This window comes from Erpetoichthys calabaricus, chromosome 2 (assembly GCF_900747795.2).
Source record: "Erpetoichthys calabaricus chromosome 2, fErpCal1.3, whole genome shotgun sequence".
In the NCBI taxonomy this organism is placed as follows: Eukaryota; Metazoa; Chordata; class Cladistia; order Polypteriformes; family Polypteridae; genus Erpetoichthys; species Erpetoichthys calabaricus.
This window is the reverse complement of record NC_041395.2, coordinates 284655519-284672686: the sequence shown is the minus strand read 5'-3', so window position 1 is coordinate 284672686 and position 17168 is coordinate 284655519. Positions and strand designations below refer to the sequence as shown.

Sequence of the window (17168 nt, the reverse complement as noted above, 5' to 3'; positions counted from 1 at the left end):
GGAACCGATGTTTGACAGGGTTTCTCAAGCAGTGTTTTGATATTATTGGACATAAATCAAACTTGACTGAAAAATAAGACAAAAACTTTAATTATACTTCCTTATTTTACTCTTTCAGAACATTTTTCATGGTGCCATGTCTCTGGATCAACTGTACTTTGCAAGACCTCTAACCTTATATTCAAACTATCGTTCCCCAGTCAAAGGCCTCTATTTATGTGGCAGTGGCTCCCATCCAGGTATGTGAATATTTGGTGAAAATAAATAACTGGTTCCTATCAAAGTGCAATAATACTCTTGTGGCTTCATAAAGTACAGGTTTTACTTGTTCTCATCAGTTCTTAAAAGGATAAGCAAGGGTAAAATAAAACAAAGATTATGGCCTGGACAGCACAGTGGCAAAGCATTGGGTGCTGCCATTTCATTCCTCCAGGGACAAGGACTCAGTTATCAGTGTGGTCATATTCTCTGCAGAGTTTAGACATGGCTATGAGGGTTTTGTACTCGTATCCCAATAAAGTGAATTTACTAAAAATTAACTGGCAGCTCTAAATTAGCATGCAAAGTGATATCGATGGCTTATAGTAGTGTGTTTTCTGACAGGCTGGAGTTACATCAAGGACTGAGTCCTGCTTTGCTCCTCCTGCTACAAGAATAGTCTCTCTCTGCAAAACCTAAATTAAAATAGTAAAGAAGGTGAAATATTGTTCTAAGAATTTGGGTAAAGCTAACCCAAACATGGGTTTGTAACATGGACATGTTTTTAAGGGAATGAAGATAATTTGTCTTTCAGTTTAGCTATTGGCATCTGTATAACAGAATAATGTTATTATATTTCTAAATTTTAAAAAGTGCCCTCAATTAGTCCTTTGAATTCCTATTTTACTAAACTTTATTAAATTATTTCATATTTAAATGTTTACTTTTGTTTGAAAAATGTTATTCATGAAACTGAATACTAGTAATAACACTCTCATCCTAGGTGGAGGAGTCATGGGTTCATCTGGCAGAAATGCAGCATGCACAGTCATCTCTGACTTCAAGAAAAGTAAAAAATAAGGAGTATGAAGCAGTATATATTCTCAAGATGACAAAGAACAATAACAACATTTATTTCTTTAGCACATTTTCATACAAAGGATGTACCTTAAAATGTTTTACAAGATGACAAAGAAAAAAATAAGAAAACAAAAACAAACTAGAAATAGATAAAAAGAATATTTAAACAATACATACCAAAAAATTATATAAGAATAAATTAGTATGTATTTACATAACACAAATATGCAAGTAATAGAAAAAATAGACAATTTGTTTTGTTTTTAATTCTCTAAAGTCTGATGATATGGTCACATAGCCGGGGAGACAGAACAAAATAATAAAAAAAAAACTCAATATAAGTTGGAGTTATATATCAAATCTACATGGATTTGCAACACCAAAAGACCACATAGCCCTTGCTGGGTGTTCTACAGTCCATGGAGGTGTCCAGTTTCAGGACACTCTTGCCCAGCTCTTTCTCTTCACCTTCCCAGCATATTTAGGCCAGGGGACAATAGCGCAGAGTGCCATCCCAGAGTGCCAGAAAAATAAAAAGAAAACACACAAAAGTAGTGATTAGTAACCAGCCTATAAAACAGCAAATAGAATTACATTTAATAAAAAATAACCAATTTCTCCTTCCCTCAGGAAAAGGTACTTTGATTCAAGAGAGAAAACAAGAATAAAGAGGTGCGTTTTTATGATTTTTAGAAGTGTTCTTTCTACTGGTCTGGCATATCTCAAATGGTAGAGTATTCCAAATTTTTGGTGTGTAGAAGCAGAAAGCCGCTACATCAATTCTTTTATTCTTCACTCTCAGAATATTGAGTAAAACAGTGTGAGAGGATATGAGATTACAATTAGGAATGTAGGGGGACTAGCAGTCCAAATTAAAAGATGGTGCTAAATTGTTTATAGCTGTGTATACAATTAAAGGTATTTTAAAATCAACCCCAAAGGACATTTATTGACATTTACTGAGCTTCATGCAGCTTGTTGAGATAGGTGTGTGCTTCCAGTCCCTATGCTATTCGTTGCTTAAGTTTTTATTTCTTGATGTATGTCACTCCACTAGGGCTGGACAATATATTGACTTTTTGTTTTGATATTTAAGGAAAATCAATATGCAAAACCAATATTGCAATGTACTACAGTTTTATTTAATTGCCACAACTTCTTCTGAACTTTAAACAAAATCCACAAAATCTCCAGCATTTTTTCTAACCATGTCAATGTCGTGTCCACACAAGTTAATTGGTGGTGATGAGTGTGGGAGAAAAAATGGAGCGAGGATCAGAAAAGGAAGAGTTTAGAACAGTTACAGTTAACGCTTCTGTTTGCAAATAGTTTGATTTCACCAAAGACGACAGTTCAAATAGCACCTTAACTTGGACCCAAATACTTTTACGTTTTCAGTTGTCAAATAACTACATCAACCAGTAATTCATATCACACCAGAACTGACAAGTCGGTGCAGCGTAAGGCTTCATCAATTCATGTCACTCACTCTTTCTCTCTGTGTTGAATAAAAATAACAACTTTTGTACTTTTCTGTGAAATGTTTTGTGTCTGTGTGTCAGTTATGGGGTAAACTGCATTACTTGTGGTTTTTACTAGCTTGTAGGTATGAATTCTGCTCTGTACTTCTAAATTTTTTTATTTTTATACTGTATTGAGGATTTGTTCTGTTCTGTGTATTGAATTGTATTGCCCCCCCCCCCCCCCCCCCCCCCCCCCCTTCTTTTGACACCCTCTGCGCGCCCAACCTACCTGGAAAGGGGTCTCTCTTTGAACTGCCTTTCCCAAGGTTTCTTCCATTTTTCCCTACAAGGTTTTTTTTTTGGGAGTTTTTCCTTGTCTTCTTAGAGAGTCAAGGCTGGGGTGCTATCAAGAGGCAGGGCCTGTTAAAGCCCATTGCGGCACTTCGTGTGTGATTTTGGGCTATACAAAAATAAATTGCATTGTATGTTTTGTTTAGCAAGTAAGTGAATTGAGCTCATGAATTACAGTAATGGGATTTTCAATGTGTAGCATATTTAATTTAGATTAACATTTATAAATATATTGCCCTGGTGATCTTTGAATCTGTTAAGATTATTGGAAGAAGTCAAATATATAATCAAGTTACTTTGTGAGAAGAAGTTAGTCATAGGATAATAAAATAGCAGTTAATAAAATAACAGACTGCATGATTTTATAATGCCAAATTTTAATAGAAAGATGCTACTTCTCTGTTCATTAGGATTGAATGGGTAATTGAAACATCACTGCTTCAACATAAATATCACTGCCCTCCTCTTAATTTCAATCAACACTTTACACGGGTGGCACCAGGGAAGAATTTGTAAAGTATCAATGTATTTATTAGAGAAATAAGGATTCAAGAAGCACATATATGCAAGTGCATAATTTGTAATTGTTACAGATGATGTAAATTATAAAAAAACATAGCACTTTTGTACACTGCAATTAGTACAGTAATGAATCAAGAGCCTGCGGTGGGCTGGCGCCCTGCCCGGGGATTGTTTCCTGCCTTGCGCCCTGTGTTGGCTGGGATTGACTCCAGCAGACCCCCCGTGACCCTGTAGTTAGGATATAGCGGGCTGGATAATGGATGGATGGATGGATGAATCAAGAGCTTTGTCTTTCCTTCTATAAAAAAGTCAAAACAAAAACTGGCAGACACAAATGCCAGCAAAACATCAGGAAAGATGTTGAACGCCAATACATACAACAGAAACTCAAATATAAGTAAAGGAGATATAAGAAAAAAGTTTGGAAAAGCTTGTTATTTCAGCTGACTGCTTATTTGAGCTGACTGTGTCTTTGAGGATTAGCTATTCTTGAATTTGTTAAATTTTAAAAACAAACAAAAAAAGTTTCCTTTGCTAATATCTCATTATTCTAATAAAACAAACCAGCTTTTGCACTTTGTAGAAATCGTGCATATACATGTTTATATGGTGCTGATATTCATTGTTTAAGGTGGGCTGAGAACATATCAAGAAATACTGAATGTCACATTTTAAGCAAAAATAATCACAACAATTCAAACCCAGACCTACAATTCCCTACCTTTTACAAAACCATGAAACTTTATTATTAATTAAACACAAAATTACATTTTGTACAACAATCATTACCAAAAAAAAGGAAAAAAAATAAAATTAAACATCATAACAAATGCTCTTGCTTCTGATAATTTTCTGAATAATTTGACTTACTCATGAAAAGATGCTAGTTACAAAGATTTTTCCCAATTTGTTGCACTTGTGTCATGTAAATCAGTTAAAGGAAATGTGATTATTTGTTTCCAAGGAGAATTGTATTAAGGAGGTTGTCAAAGGAAGGGAAGACACATTCAAACTGTAGTGCATGGCATCCGCTTGTGAAATTACAATATGGACAGAATGTATGTGTTAAAAGAATTTTAGACTAAACATATCAATAGTGACCTATTTTACTATCTTGACTACTACTAATATTGGTTTTTTATTTTAATTAAAAGCAGATAACATTCCATACAATTAAGTCAAACTTAAAGTAAACAAACAAAGCAAAATATAACCCCCACCCAAGAGAAAGAGAGGAGAGCCAAAGCTACTCTATAAAAGGAAACAAGAAAGGAAGAGCATCATTTTGGTTTGGCAAAATCAGGCCAAACAGTAAGAAATCTGAAATTGCTGCAGAATTTACATTATACATATTATTTAATTTTTGTTTGTCATTTTTGACATTTTGTGAAAGCATGTTAATATTACCCAGTTGGTAAAGCAGATTCAGTACAGTCTGTAAGTCTCTGCCTGCATATGAAAGTGGAAGGGGGAGTGTTATTATTTTAAGTGTGTTGTGATATGCTGAGGTTCACTCTTTTAGACAGAACTTCAGGTCAATCCCTTATTTGCTCACTTATCCTTAATTATGTGAAAAATGTAAGTTGCAGAAACACAGCTTCCATAATAAGGTAATACCTTAGTAGATGAGCAGACTGAAGTCTATGCCACTAATGTAGCTTCTCACCAAGGGAATAATGTTTTCAGTTTGGACTGCTACCTTGCCTGCACAGCATGAGGTTTAGTATAGAAATGAAATGCAGTATTAACTTAGAACCGACCTAATTTTATTGTTTCTTTTATAAGCCTTGTGCACCATGCCTATAGGTGGCTGAGGCTGAGAAAGACAGGTGTGTCCTTTTTTATTTCATCACTTTAATGTTCATTTTAGACTTATTGTTCCTTTGGTTTCTATATTTTGTTACTTAACTCTATCACATATTCCATGTCCATACCATTTTCATATAAGCAGGCAAAAACCAGGGCTTCCTTGTCATATCCTTATTCAGTGATGGCAAGAATAGACTTGGAGGCAAATTTAGCGAAGATGTGAAAAACCTAGTTTACACAAGGAATTCAACAAAAAGGGCAAAAATGCAGCTAACCAAACCATCCATCCATCCATCCATTTTCCAACCCTCTGAATCCGAACACAGGGTCACGGGGGTCTGCTGGAGCCAATCCCAGCCAACACAGGGCACAAGGCAGGAACTAATCCTGGGCAGGGTGCCAACCCACCGCAGGACACACACAAACGGGCCAATTTAGAATCGCCAATCCACCTAACCTGCATGTCTTTGGACTGTGGGAGGAAACCTAACCAAACCAAACACTAAAATTTCAGAATGTCTCATTCTCAGACCCACTTAATCCAAGTCAGGGACCCAGGGAGCTGGAGGTTATCTTTAAAGAACTAGGCGCAAAGCAGGAATCCACTCTCAACAGGGTGCCAGACCATCACAGAGCAAAAATAAAAATTTAAATAATTTAGAGAATGTTGAAAGGAGCCCAGAGTTAGCTGAGAAAAACAAACAACTATGTGTTTAGCTAAGAAAAAAATATTGTGTAAGAATGGAAATTACAAAAAAATGTACATTGGATACGTAAAAGGTAAAAAGCTTGCTTTTGCTTTAAATGGCTTGGTTCTGACCATTCCATTTGTCTCCTTAAAAGTGGTTGCCCTGTTTAGATGAGATGATTCTGATAGTAATTTCCAGCTTTGAACTTGCTTTGATACTTGATGTAGTGAACTGTATGTCAAATGGATAGTTCACCTAACCTCTGCTACTTAAGAAAAAAAAAATGGCATACTCACTCACCATCAGGCCAGGCTGGCATCACCAAGTGAACCAACACGTCTTTTGGCCATGGCAACAAACACGATATGTGGCAGTGGTGACAATCCTGGTGGTACTTGGGAGACACTCGTTACTTCAGTGATGAGTGATGGTCCAGCTACAAATTACATTTCCTCTAAACACCATAATGATTTACAAGACATAAAATCCAGCACTTCTTACGTAAACATTTAAAAATATGTTTTAGTGTGGCTGAACACCTTTATGCGCCATTTTATAAGCATAGTACAATTCTTTGCAAAACTATATATGTATTTTATTGCAGGTGGATTAAGGGGTTGCACCAATTGACAGATGTCCAATTGATTTATTTTCCGAATCTGTCTATCAAATTACAAAATCACAGAGAGATAGAAGCCTATGACAACAGAATCAGACACAAAGTGTGATCCAACCAAGGACAATTCACCAAACTTCACAAAAACTGGCACATGCTGTGTTAGTAAAACTGTACATTTTGTTTCATATTTTTTAAAAAGCGATGAATTCAGAAAGAAGCAGGGACTATTCTACTGCTCTGTAATAAAAAGAAAAATATACAAATATTTAAATAAATGGTGCCCTAATAGGTCATAACAAGTAAATATATGAAAGTATTCCAGGCTGAGTATAATAACCAATATTCATTTTAAAGTATAAATTATAATGAAAGAGTCAAAAGATCAAGTTCAAGTTCAAGTTCAAGTTCAAGTAGGCTTTATTGTCACTTCAACCATATACAGTTAGTACACAGTGAAACGAAACAACGTTCCTCCAGGACCAAGGTGCTACATGCAACATAAATTACAACATAAATTAACAGAAAAACTAAACTAGCTAACTAAGAAATGTGCAAACAAAAGCAACAAAGTGACAGTGTGACAAAAACACAAACGTAACATAATAATAAGGTGTTGTTGTGATGAGTTGAGGTAGTGGAGAAACAGTAAACATTCCTTAGTGTAGCAGCAAAAATTAGGAAGTAAAGAAGTTAGTGCAAAAAGTTGTCCAGTAATGGATATTGTGCAAAAAAAGCATTGACAGGTTGGTGTATACGATAGTTTGGTAGTGTAGGTCAGTGTGTTTGCGCTTGTGTTGATTAGTCAGTCCAATCTCAATGTTTTGAGGTAGTTGAGTTAAGCTAAGTGATAATGTTTGTGTGTGTGTGTGTGTGCATGCGTGTGTGTGTGTTTATCAGTCCAGTCCCTTTTTGTTGAGGAGACGGATGGCTTGTGGAAAAAAGCTGTTGCACAGTCTGGATGTGTGTGCCCGAATGCTTCGGTACCTTTTTCCAGATGGCAGGAGGGTAAAGTGTGTGTGAGAGGGATGTGTCCGATCAGCCACAATGCTGGTGGCTTTGCGGATGCAGCGTGTGGTGTAGATGTCTTCAATAGAGGGGAGAGAGACCCCGATGATCTTCTCTGCTGTCCTCACTATCCGCTGTAGGGTCTTACGGTCCGATATGGCACAATTCCCAAACCAGACAGTGATGCAGCCGCTCAGGATGCTCTCGATAGTATCATAACTCTTTGGGGCGCCTGAAGGTTAACCCTGTATAAAAAACACAAAATGTGGGTTCAAAACACATTAAAAAGCAAAAGAAAACATCATATCAACACATGTCTCAAAGTAAACTGCTCAAGATGGCGTAGCTTCTGGTCTTATGCACTCCTAGCAGAAAGAGGTGAGTCCAGGCAGATGGACACCAGAAGTGATGTCAGAGATGTTAATTTTCTGGTCTGCAGAGAGAGGAAGAGAAAAGGCATCAAGTCAACAGCCCCCTCTGGTGATCCAGTGGAAAATTACAATTATCTGTACCCTTAAGCTGTCTCCCAAGCATACCAGTGTGACAAAGTATTTGGTATCTGTCAACTCTGTTAGTATGACAAACTAAATATGCAGTAGATTACGAATGAAGATAGCAGTTTGGGATGCAAAACAGGTCTGTGACAAGATGGTCCAAAAAAGAATGGACAATGGCAGTTTTGCATTAATTATTGTCAACTACAGTATATGCAGTCACACAGAAGAATTCCTACCTGCTGCCGTAAAAGAAGCACTTCATCAGGAGAAGGGATTGAGCTGGTTCTCAACACTAGATTTCTGATGCAGTTATTGACAGGTGGCCAGTTTTTACCTTTCACACTGATTTTGTGGCCAAGCAATGGTTACTGTCTTTCTGGGAGGCAGAGGGGCAGAGAGTTAGGTGGCCAGTGTCACTGCAGTCTTTTCATTATGAAGTCCAACATTGACGGAGCACACACCATGGGCACATCCTAATGGACTGCCAGTACTGTCATTGAAAAGGAAAGGCAATAGCTAGTCAGGAAGAAAGAACACCGTTGTACAGCTCTAATGGTGCCCAGTTGGACAAATTGACTTGTAGATGTGGCAGGACCAAGAACATGAGCAGAAGGTTTGAACCTGGGTAGTAGCTGGACACTGACCCAGTTGGGAGGAGATTGTACCTGACAGCTTGGGTCATTGGGCTAATTGGGACAATTCAGTAGTCACTGACTACAGGTGGCAAATACTTGCTATGCAATCTGGCAGATGGTGGTACCTATGGAAGTATAAGAGGTACATCTCAAAACAATGTATGTGGGAAAGGGGTCTGGCCATTTCGGGCTTAGTAATATCATTAAACAAATCTGGTGGAACCTTTATTGGGGACAGTGCAGCCAAGATGCAGACAACTACTGACACAGCTGTGATATCTCCATGGCCAGGGAGGGACCCCTTCGGAAGTGCCTTGCCCCGCTCAAGAAGTACCACATTGGCTTGCCAATGGATTATGTTGGCATTGATATTTTGGGTTAATTCCCCCTATCTTACCGGGGAAACAAGTACATTTTAGTGGTGGAATGTTTATTCGCTAAGTGGCAGAAAGCTCACTCTCTGCCTGACCAAGAAGCAAAGCCTATACCCAGTGCTCTTATTGAGGGTATGTTCAGTAGATTTGGCATGCTAGTAGAACTGCATTCAGATCAAGGGTGGAACTTTGATAGCAGGATCTTTCAACACACCACCTCACTTTATCTGAACTTTGACCACACAATTGACAATGGTGATGGACAAAAGTCACTATGACTGGGACCAGCAGCTTTGCAGGAATCCACACAAAACATACCACCACAACTAATGTTAGAACAGTACCTGCTTCATTGGCATGTGGTTGCCTTGAGAACTGGATGGGTCTAGGCCTGAATAGGCTTCCTCCAAAACTGAACTGATGTTAGCCACACTTTTGGAGACCATGGCAATGGTATTACCTGATGACAACAACATCTTTAAACTAGATAATACACCTTGCAAAAAAATGTTCAGGAATGGTTTGAGGAAAATGGCAAAGAGATCAAGGTGTTGATTTGACTTCCAAATTACACAGATCTCAATCTGATCTAGCATATTTATTGGATGTGCTGGAAAAAACAAGTCCATGGAGGCCCCATCTCACAACTTCTAGGACTTAAAGCAGGGGTCCTCAATCACAATGTCAGGCATGTGGTTTTAATGTTGTGGCTGAATGTGCACTTGTGTGATTTAGGTGTTTCTGAAAATCGTTTAAAATACAATTCGCGTTTCATCTCTCGACATGTTTAAAGCAACAGCCCAGCCTACCGACAGTGTTGTAGTTTGTGTAAGTTGCACACTATCTTAATCATCGTGTAATGTTCCAAGAACACTGTTTAAACCAAACGATGCCAGCTCAGTCCATGACTGTGAATGCCTATTTTACGTGGCTTGTGATCCAGACACACACACACACACATAACGGTATTGTATACTGGCCTTGTAGTACTTCAATAAATAAATAAGGCCACAATTCGAAATAGACAATGTGAAACTGTCTGCTTTAATAATTTATGTTTGCGAATATGTGGCCATCGACAGGCTTGTTCAGTCGACAAACTGTTAAAATGAATTTAGCATAAATGTGAACTGCTTTAAAGGGACATTCTGTTTAGTGACATAACACGCGTCTACTGCACAGTTCACTGTTAGTTCGCGGACAGATTGAGCCGCCGGCAAGTGAAACACGAACTTACATTTTTAAAATCGGGTAATTTTAATGTGTATTCATGTGCTATTACGCATATAAGTTTAAGCGGAGATGTTTTAGTTACTCGTTTCTCCACAGACCTCGTTTTGGCAACACAGAATTTGATCTATAATGCCCGGCAGCGTTTAATTCTTCCAACAAAATCGAAGGAAATAAACGGTCATGAAGTTTTACTGTAATATAAGGAACATTTAGAGTTCAGCGTTTTGAACTCTTGCAAAAAGAAATAGCTGTTACTAACATCTTTTATAGTTTTACCAGAACTGTACTTCACTCCATATTCACCTCAGGAATGACAAAGGGAGTTATTTTTGGCAAAATTGACAAGAGCATAAGAAATGGACTGGGTTGCATTGCAAATAAGCTGCAAAAGACTTGTAATTATGTCGTTTTTAACCACAAAAAACTGATAACATTGATAACAAAAACAAAATTCAACATTCCACTAGGTTTTTCCGCACCCAGAGGCAACAGATGAGAAAAACAGAGTTTAAGGTTGAAAGGAAGTTAACGCAACACTTCAACGCACAAATATGCGGGGGCATTTCCATCCTTCCGCGGTTCCTTTAAAAATGTATGAAAGAGGGTGGAGCTGGCACGATGACGTCATGTGCAGTGAGGAAGCGTTTAGAGCGCTGAGATTCCCACACAGCACTTTGTTTAGGGATTTATTTTCTATTTTAAAACTAATATTTATTTTTATTTAGTGGCCTTTGCATCAATAATGCCGAATGAATGTTCCAATGAGAATCACCAGGGACATCTTCAGGTTACTGGGATTTGGCAGCGGTAGGAAATTTCTTCTGGTCACATTTTACTTCTACTTTTCTCGCACTCCTGATTTAACGAGTTTGGGAAAGCGGCGCTGATTCTCAGTGCCCCGCGGCTCAGCCTTTTCGAAGTAGCGGTGTAATTAGTGACGGTCTGTAAATGTCCTTAGAGTGTCTACTATTGTGTTAATCCATGTTTTCGGTGCGGCTGAAATCCTTAACAGGGTGGAGGTTACAAAGTCGCTGTGAGTCAGTCTGGCGTGGGGGATGCACATAAACGCGCGTGCGACTGAGGGGCCGTAGCTCCCAATCGGTTATGTTTGAGGTGTTTCGTGATGCATTTCAATTGTTAGGGTATACCATGCTTCTTTCTTTCTTTTATTCCTGTGTAACCTTACTAGCTGTGGTTAAACCGAATAAATTTCTCGTTCTCCACAGACAAGTCTATAGAAACATATATTTTCATGAATGTGTAACCTTAACGTATTACTTTAACGTTCGTGCAGATTGTTAAAAGTTAATTTTTAACTCTGCAGCAGCTATTTATAATCTTGGCCCTGCCTGCGCCCTTATTGCTTTTGGGGTTTGGTCCACCTACTTTAAGTGGAGCCCTAATGCTGCCAGTGGGACGTGATTTAATTTCTCGGCAATTAGTGTGAAGTACATACCCGTTAATGTGTTGATTCCCAGCCTCTTTTTTGGGAGGAACCCGTTTGAGGAATGTTGTTTTAAACCGCTCTCGAGTTAACAGGTCAATCGTCCATTTTAATTGGCTACTAGTAGTCAATAATGCTGTACTTACTTAGCCAGTTTCTTTCTTTGTGGCTCCAGTCTTGAAAATGAAATGCTGTTGAAAGGGATGTGGGCAGTAAATTTGTGTCTTTTAGTGGAACCACGAATCAGTGTGGCTCCCCTTAGGCATGTATTGTCATTTGCGCACTTTTCTGTACTTCCACTAATTGGTCCTATCGCAATCTAAACCAGGAATGTCCAAGAGAATCAAATAATAAACGTGTCAAATCTTAAACGGGTTAATGCGTAACTTGAACTGTTTGAGAGAGGACAGCATTAGGAACAGCAATGACTTTCAATTCCTGTCTTTATTTGTGTTCCTATGATTTAAAATGCAAACAATGGAACTTTGTCATGAACATGTATGTTTTTAAGAATCTATAGTAGGTGTCACCCAAATATACTGTATAACCATAACAAGGATATTTAACATACAGTTGCAAATAACATGGAGTCAGTGGTCTCTGTATACAATGCCTTATTTGTTCCACTTGTTTTAGTTTGTAAGCTTAAAATTTAAAGATTACATGACGTATAACAGAAAAGATAATGGTGTCAATTTTTATACTGTATAACCATAACAAGGATATTTAACATACAGTTGCAAATAACATGGAGTCAGTGGTCTCTGTATACAATGCCTTATTTGTTCCACTTGTTTTAGTTTCTAAGCTTAAAATTTAAAGATTACATGACGTATAACAGAAAAGATAATGGTGTCAATTTTTCAACTATTTACAAGCAGAGTGGTGGCTCTGAGGCTAAGGATCTGCGCTGGTATCCCGAAGGTTGTCGGTTCAAATCCCCGTCAGTGTCAAAAGAGAAATATGAATTTCCCCCTGGGATTAATAAAGTATCTATCTACTCTGCTGGGCCCTTGAGCAAGGCCCTTAACCTTCAATTGCTCCAGGGGAGCTGTACAATGGCTGACCCTGCGTGCTGACCCCAAGGGATATGCCTATTCCTAATACAAGAAATTGTATAAGGCTAAATAAAGAATAAAAAAAAAATTGTGGAAATTGGTATTAATTTACATGTAGACCAGGAGGGCCACAGCTGCAGTGTTTTGTTCCAATCCAATCCATTTTTTGAATTAGCTGTTAGTTACCGCTGAAGCAGTTATTGTTCAGACAACATCTTTGCTGACTCAATTGTTAATATTTCCAACCCTTAATGGCTTGTTTTCATTTAAAGGTCTGCATTCACTGTTTTAATTGCTTCTTGTTTTCTTAGCCAGCTGCTAATTAATAATGAGATGATAAAGGAACAAGCATTTCACATCTTAGGCAACATCCACACTAATTTGTTTTCATTTAAAAGTGGCATTTTTAAATAAAAGCGATCTTCATCCACATTAGCATTTTCACATTTACGAAAGTATCTCCGTCTACACCAGGGGTGTCAAACTCCAGGCCTGGAGGGCCGCAGTGGCTGCAGCTTTTCATTCTGACTCTTTTCCTAATCAGTGACCAGTTTTTACTTCAAATTAACTTCCTTTTCCATCATTTTAATAGCCCTGTTTTTAAGGGTTCAGTCCTCTGGATTAATTCATTTCTTCATTGAATGACCGCCAAACAGAAATGAGATGTGAAACAATGAGATGTGAAACAAGCCAACAGATGACCAGCTAAATTGGGATTTCAAACTCCAACCAGTCTCTTAACGATGGAGTTCGATACCTGTGGTCTACACCAAAACAACTGAAAACATATATGACATAGACGTTCATCTACACTGGACATATTCACATCAGCAGAAAAATCCTTAAAGGAACTGTAACACCAACGGGCATGGGATATAGTTAAGCAACACAGCAAGCGCAATGGAAAGTAACTGTTCAACATCTGCTGTGTTGGAATGTGTTTTTTCTTTCGTGAAGTGTGACCAAGCAGGGAAAGAGATGTTGTAATGGGCAGGATCCAGTCAGGGAATGTATTCGTGATAACAAATCAGAGCCCAGTTAGAGTCCGTGTTTTCAAAAGTCTACATTGTAATGCTGAGTTGGTATGTCCAGTGGTGTAAGGCTGTGAAGGGCTGTTTCAAAAGTCTCCATTATTGGGTGTTAAAAACACCAGGTTATGTGGACAGAAGGTAAAAAAGGAGACTGATCATTTCATTTTTAAACAAAAACAGTAGTAGTGTGGACATAGCCTTATTTGGTCCCGTTTACAGTTGTGTGTTCACAATGCAATATATGTTTGAATAAAGTACTTGGAAATTCAAGTAGAGAGAAAAGGGAATTGCTGAGAATTACTAATTATAAAATAATGTCTCTTACCTGCAAGGATTTGCTTCTAATTAAATAATTGGTTTGGAACAAAAGCAAATTTAAGCACCCTTGATTGAGACCCACCTGTTTCTTATATCATTTTTTAGACTGGTTAGACATTTATCAGTCTATTTAAAGAATTCACTTTAAAGCAGGCAGCTACTTGAAACTGATAAACTGAAAGCCAAGGTCCTACGATAAAAACGGAGTTGTTGAGAATCTTACTGTTATAACAATGTGGTAGCTGGCAAATGTTAAGTGATATAAGAATGGATAAATAAGAAAAATCCAAATCTTCAGAAACTGATATTTATATTTTTAATGGAAGTGTGGGGTTAGCACATTTGCATGGTAGTTAATACTGCTGCTTCTGATCTTTCTTCAGTTACTGTGTGAAGGTTCTGCATATTTGAAGTGTCTGTGTGATTTCCCCCCACCTGGTGGCACATCCAAAGACTTGTGTGTTGAGCTGTTTGGCAAATTTAACTGATACAGTGTGAGTGAGTGTGTTTGTGTAAAAGTACCCAGAGGTGAATTGGCATCCTGTCATGATTGGTCTCAGCCTTTCATGTAAGTATGTCAGAAGGGACTCTGTCTCTCTGTACCCTTCTAATGGAACAGACTGGTTCAGAAAATGGATAGTTGTGTAACCAAGTGGAAAAGTCATTGAAATGAAAACTGAATGGTTGCAATTTCTGTGCTTACCACTTGTTCTGTAACTGTAAGTAAGTCTCTGAATCAGACATTGCTTCAGTTGTAGAAAATGTGAACAGTTTTAGTATGGTGAGTGACTTTCCATAAAAGAATTGCTTGAGTATATTCTTACATAAATAATATCTCTCACTCATTAGCAGCTTATAAGGAACTCGGTTAAGAAAATATCTGTATATATGGCACCACTAGAACAGATCATAAAGCAGACATCCATTTCTCTTTTTTGTTGGTTGTTTTTAATTGAACACCAAGTTAAATTATGTCATTTTAGAATTGTTAAACTGGTCTTTTGTAGAAACCTTGGAGTTTATACATTGTAGTATATGCTTCTGCAATGTTAAATACACAGGTGTCAGTTTACTGGGCTGTTCACTTTTGTTGCTGTTGGTTTTATGATTGCTACTTTGTTTGATTAAAACTTCAGTTAAAAATAAGATAATGGAGTTGTTGATTTGTATGTTTGACTGTTTTACTGCAGGCAGTTAGTGCTGCTATATCAAATTTAAATAGTCAACTATAATTCAAATGTATTAAAAATTACATGCAAAAAAATAGCAAATGTACAAGGACAGGGATTTGCTTTGACACAAGTTAATTTTTCATTATGTTAAGCCTGACAAACAATACAAAGTGGTGTTAGTTTTCAGGAGTAGCCTTTTTGCTTTTATAACTGGATTAACAAAATGGACAGCCTTCTGCTGCTCCTGAAAACACAGTCCTTCATAAACTGTTTTGGGAAAGCCTTTTCAACCACTCACTTCTTCTTCTATCTCTAAAGTTGAACTGACTACAAAGCAGCACATAATTGGCTTTTTATTCTGCACTCTAAAAGTATTATCCCATTCCTGCTCCCATGGTGACAAATGGTATAAAGTTGTAAAATGAGAATTAAAACGATATTAATGGCATTCTTGCTAGTGGAACGTACCAGATAGTAACATCTTTTTGAATTTGTATATTGCAATGTGCAATGAACACGCTTTTTTTAATATGTACATTCAAATCTGCAATATTGGCTAACTTGATAGCTATAGATGCAAAGACATTCCCATCCAAGCAGATTTCACATTCACATATTTTTCTGTCTGGTATTTTTGAATACAGAAATGGAGAGAGAAAGTGAGAGCAAGTAGAAATATGTTTAAAAGGAAAAGATTCATCCTGGGTATAGTACTAGTTGCAAAAATCCCAGCTGCCACCCATATTATTAGTAATCATGTCTAAGAAAGTTAAGTGTTTGCTTTTGGTATGTAGAGTAAAATGCACAATATTTAATACTTTATCATGTGTGGTTGGTTTATCTTTCTGCTAGTTTGGTATATGGTTCTCCATTTACAGTTTCTGCTTTAAATGTTTTAATTCAGTGTAGTACAATGTAGTTCAAGTAACTATATTCTTAGGAGGGCCAGTAATTTAATGACCCCAGAATCTGTTTGTTCCCTCCTATAAATGGAAAAATAATTTTTTCAATTTTTTTAAATAACTGATTAAACTAATTAATCAGATGATTTAATTAGTTTCAGCATCTAACTTTTTTTTTTTATTATAGGCAGGTACTAACTTCCATATTTTAAAAAGGCAAAGAAATGATAGAAGCAAAGATCATCAAAGTGATGTTCTCCTCTCATTTAAATCTGAGAAACCCTAAACTCCCTTATGTGGAATTTTTAGGGAAAGACCTCTAATAGAACAATTATTGATGTTTTTTAATACAGTGTGTTTTTCTAGTGCCTAACAATTGTTATTGTTTTGCTATAAAATAAATATTGATTCATCATGATATAAAATACTTAATGCTACGTTTAGGTACTGGTAATTCAGTCCACTGTGGACCCGCTATACCACATGGGTACTTGGGGGTGTGTATTCCCCAGCGTGGGCGCCCTGGTCGCTGTGGAACCCAAGTCGCTGTATGGAGAAGTCTACCAGAGCCAGGGGTCGGTGAGGCGATCTGAACAGCAGAAGCAGGCAAAGAGAAGGTCAGCTGCATGTAGGGCGGCCCAGATGGGAGAAGCGGGGTGCCGCCAGCAGTAGTAGAAGGATGCACCGGATTTTTAAAAGGACAGCTTCCAGCATTGTTTTAACCTTGTTGTTTTTGGAAGACTTTTTTCTAATGGATTTTAACCTCCACGTTTCAGTACTGTTTTTATGGATTATTTATTTAATGAAGACTTTTTGAATCACTGCACTTTATTTAATTTGAACATTGTTTTGATTGTTGCTTTAATAAAAGCACTTGGCACTTTTATACACCATTCCCTTGCTCCATTGTTGTTGCCTCACTGCCTAGCTCATCGGTAGCATTACTGACGGTGACGGGTTCCAGGGCTCCCGGACAGCAGATGGGAG

At 37.6% G+C, this 17168-nt stretch overlaps 2 protein-coding genes across 4 annotated transcripts in view; both read left to right on the top strand.

The window, feature by feature from the left end:
* The window catches only part of pyroxd2 (pyridine nucleotide-disulphide oxidoreductase domain 2), a 63571-nt gene extending 61344 nt beyond the window's left edge, over positions 1–2227 (top strand). For both annotated transcript variants that reach the window (XM_051922945.1, XM_028795670.2), the window contains 2 exons: positions 119–239; positions 983–2227. In XM_051922945.1, coding sequence (XP_051778905.1) covers positions 119–239; positions 983–1037 — 176 coding nt within the window. In that variant the 3' untranslated portion in view covers positions 1038–2227. The remainder of the gene's footprint in view (positions 1–118; positions 240–982) is intronic.
* An 8652-nt stretch (positions 2228–10879) lies between these two features.
* zgc:123010 (uncharacterized protein LOC641500 homolog) overlaps positions 10880–17168 on the top strand; it is a 62790-nt gene continuing 56501 nt past the window's right edge. The window contains exon 1 of one of the 2 annotated variants that reach the window (XM_028795666.2): positions 10880–11063. In XM_028795666.2, the coding sequence (XP_028651499.1) occupies positions 11006–11063 (58 nt within the window). In that variant the 5' untranslated portion in view covers positions 10880–11005. Of the gene's footprint in view, positions 11064–11101; positions 11197–17168 lie in introns of those variants that run through there. The other variant, XM_028795668.2, reaches the window with a different exon arrangement.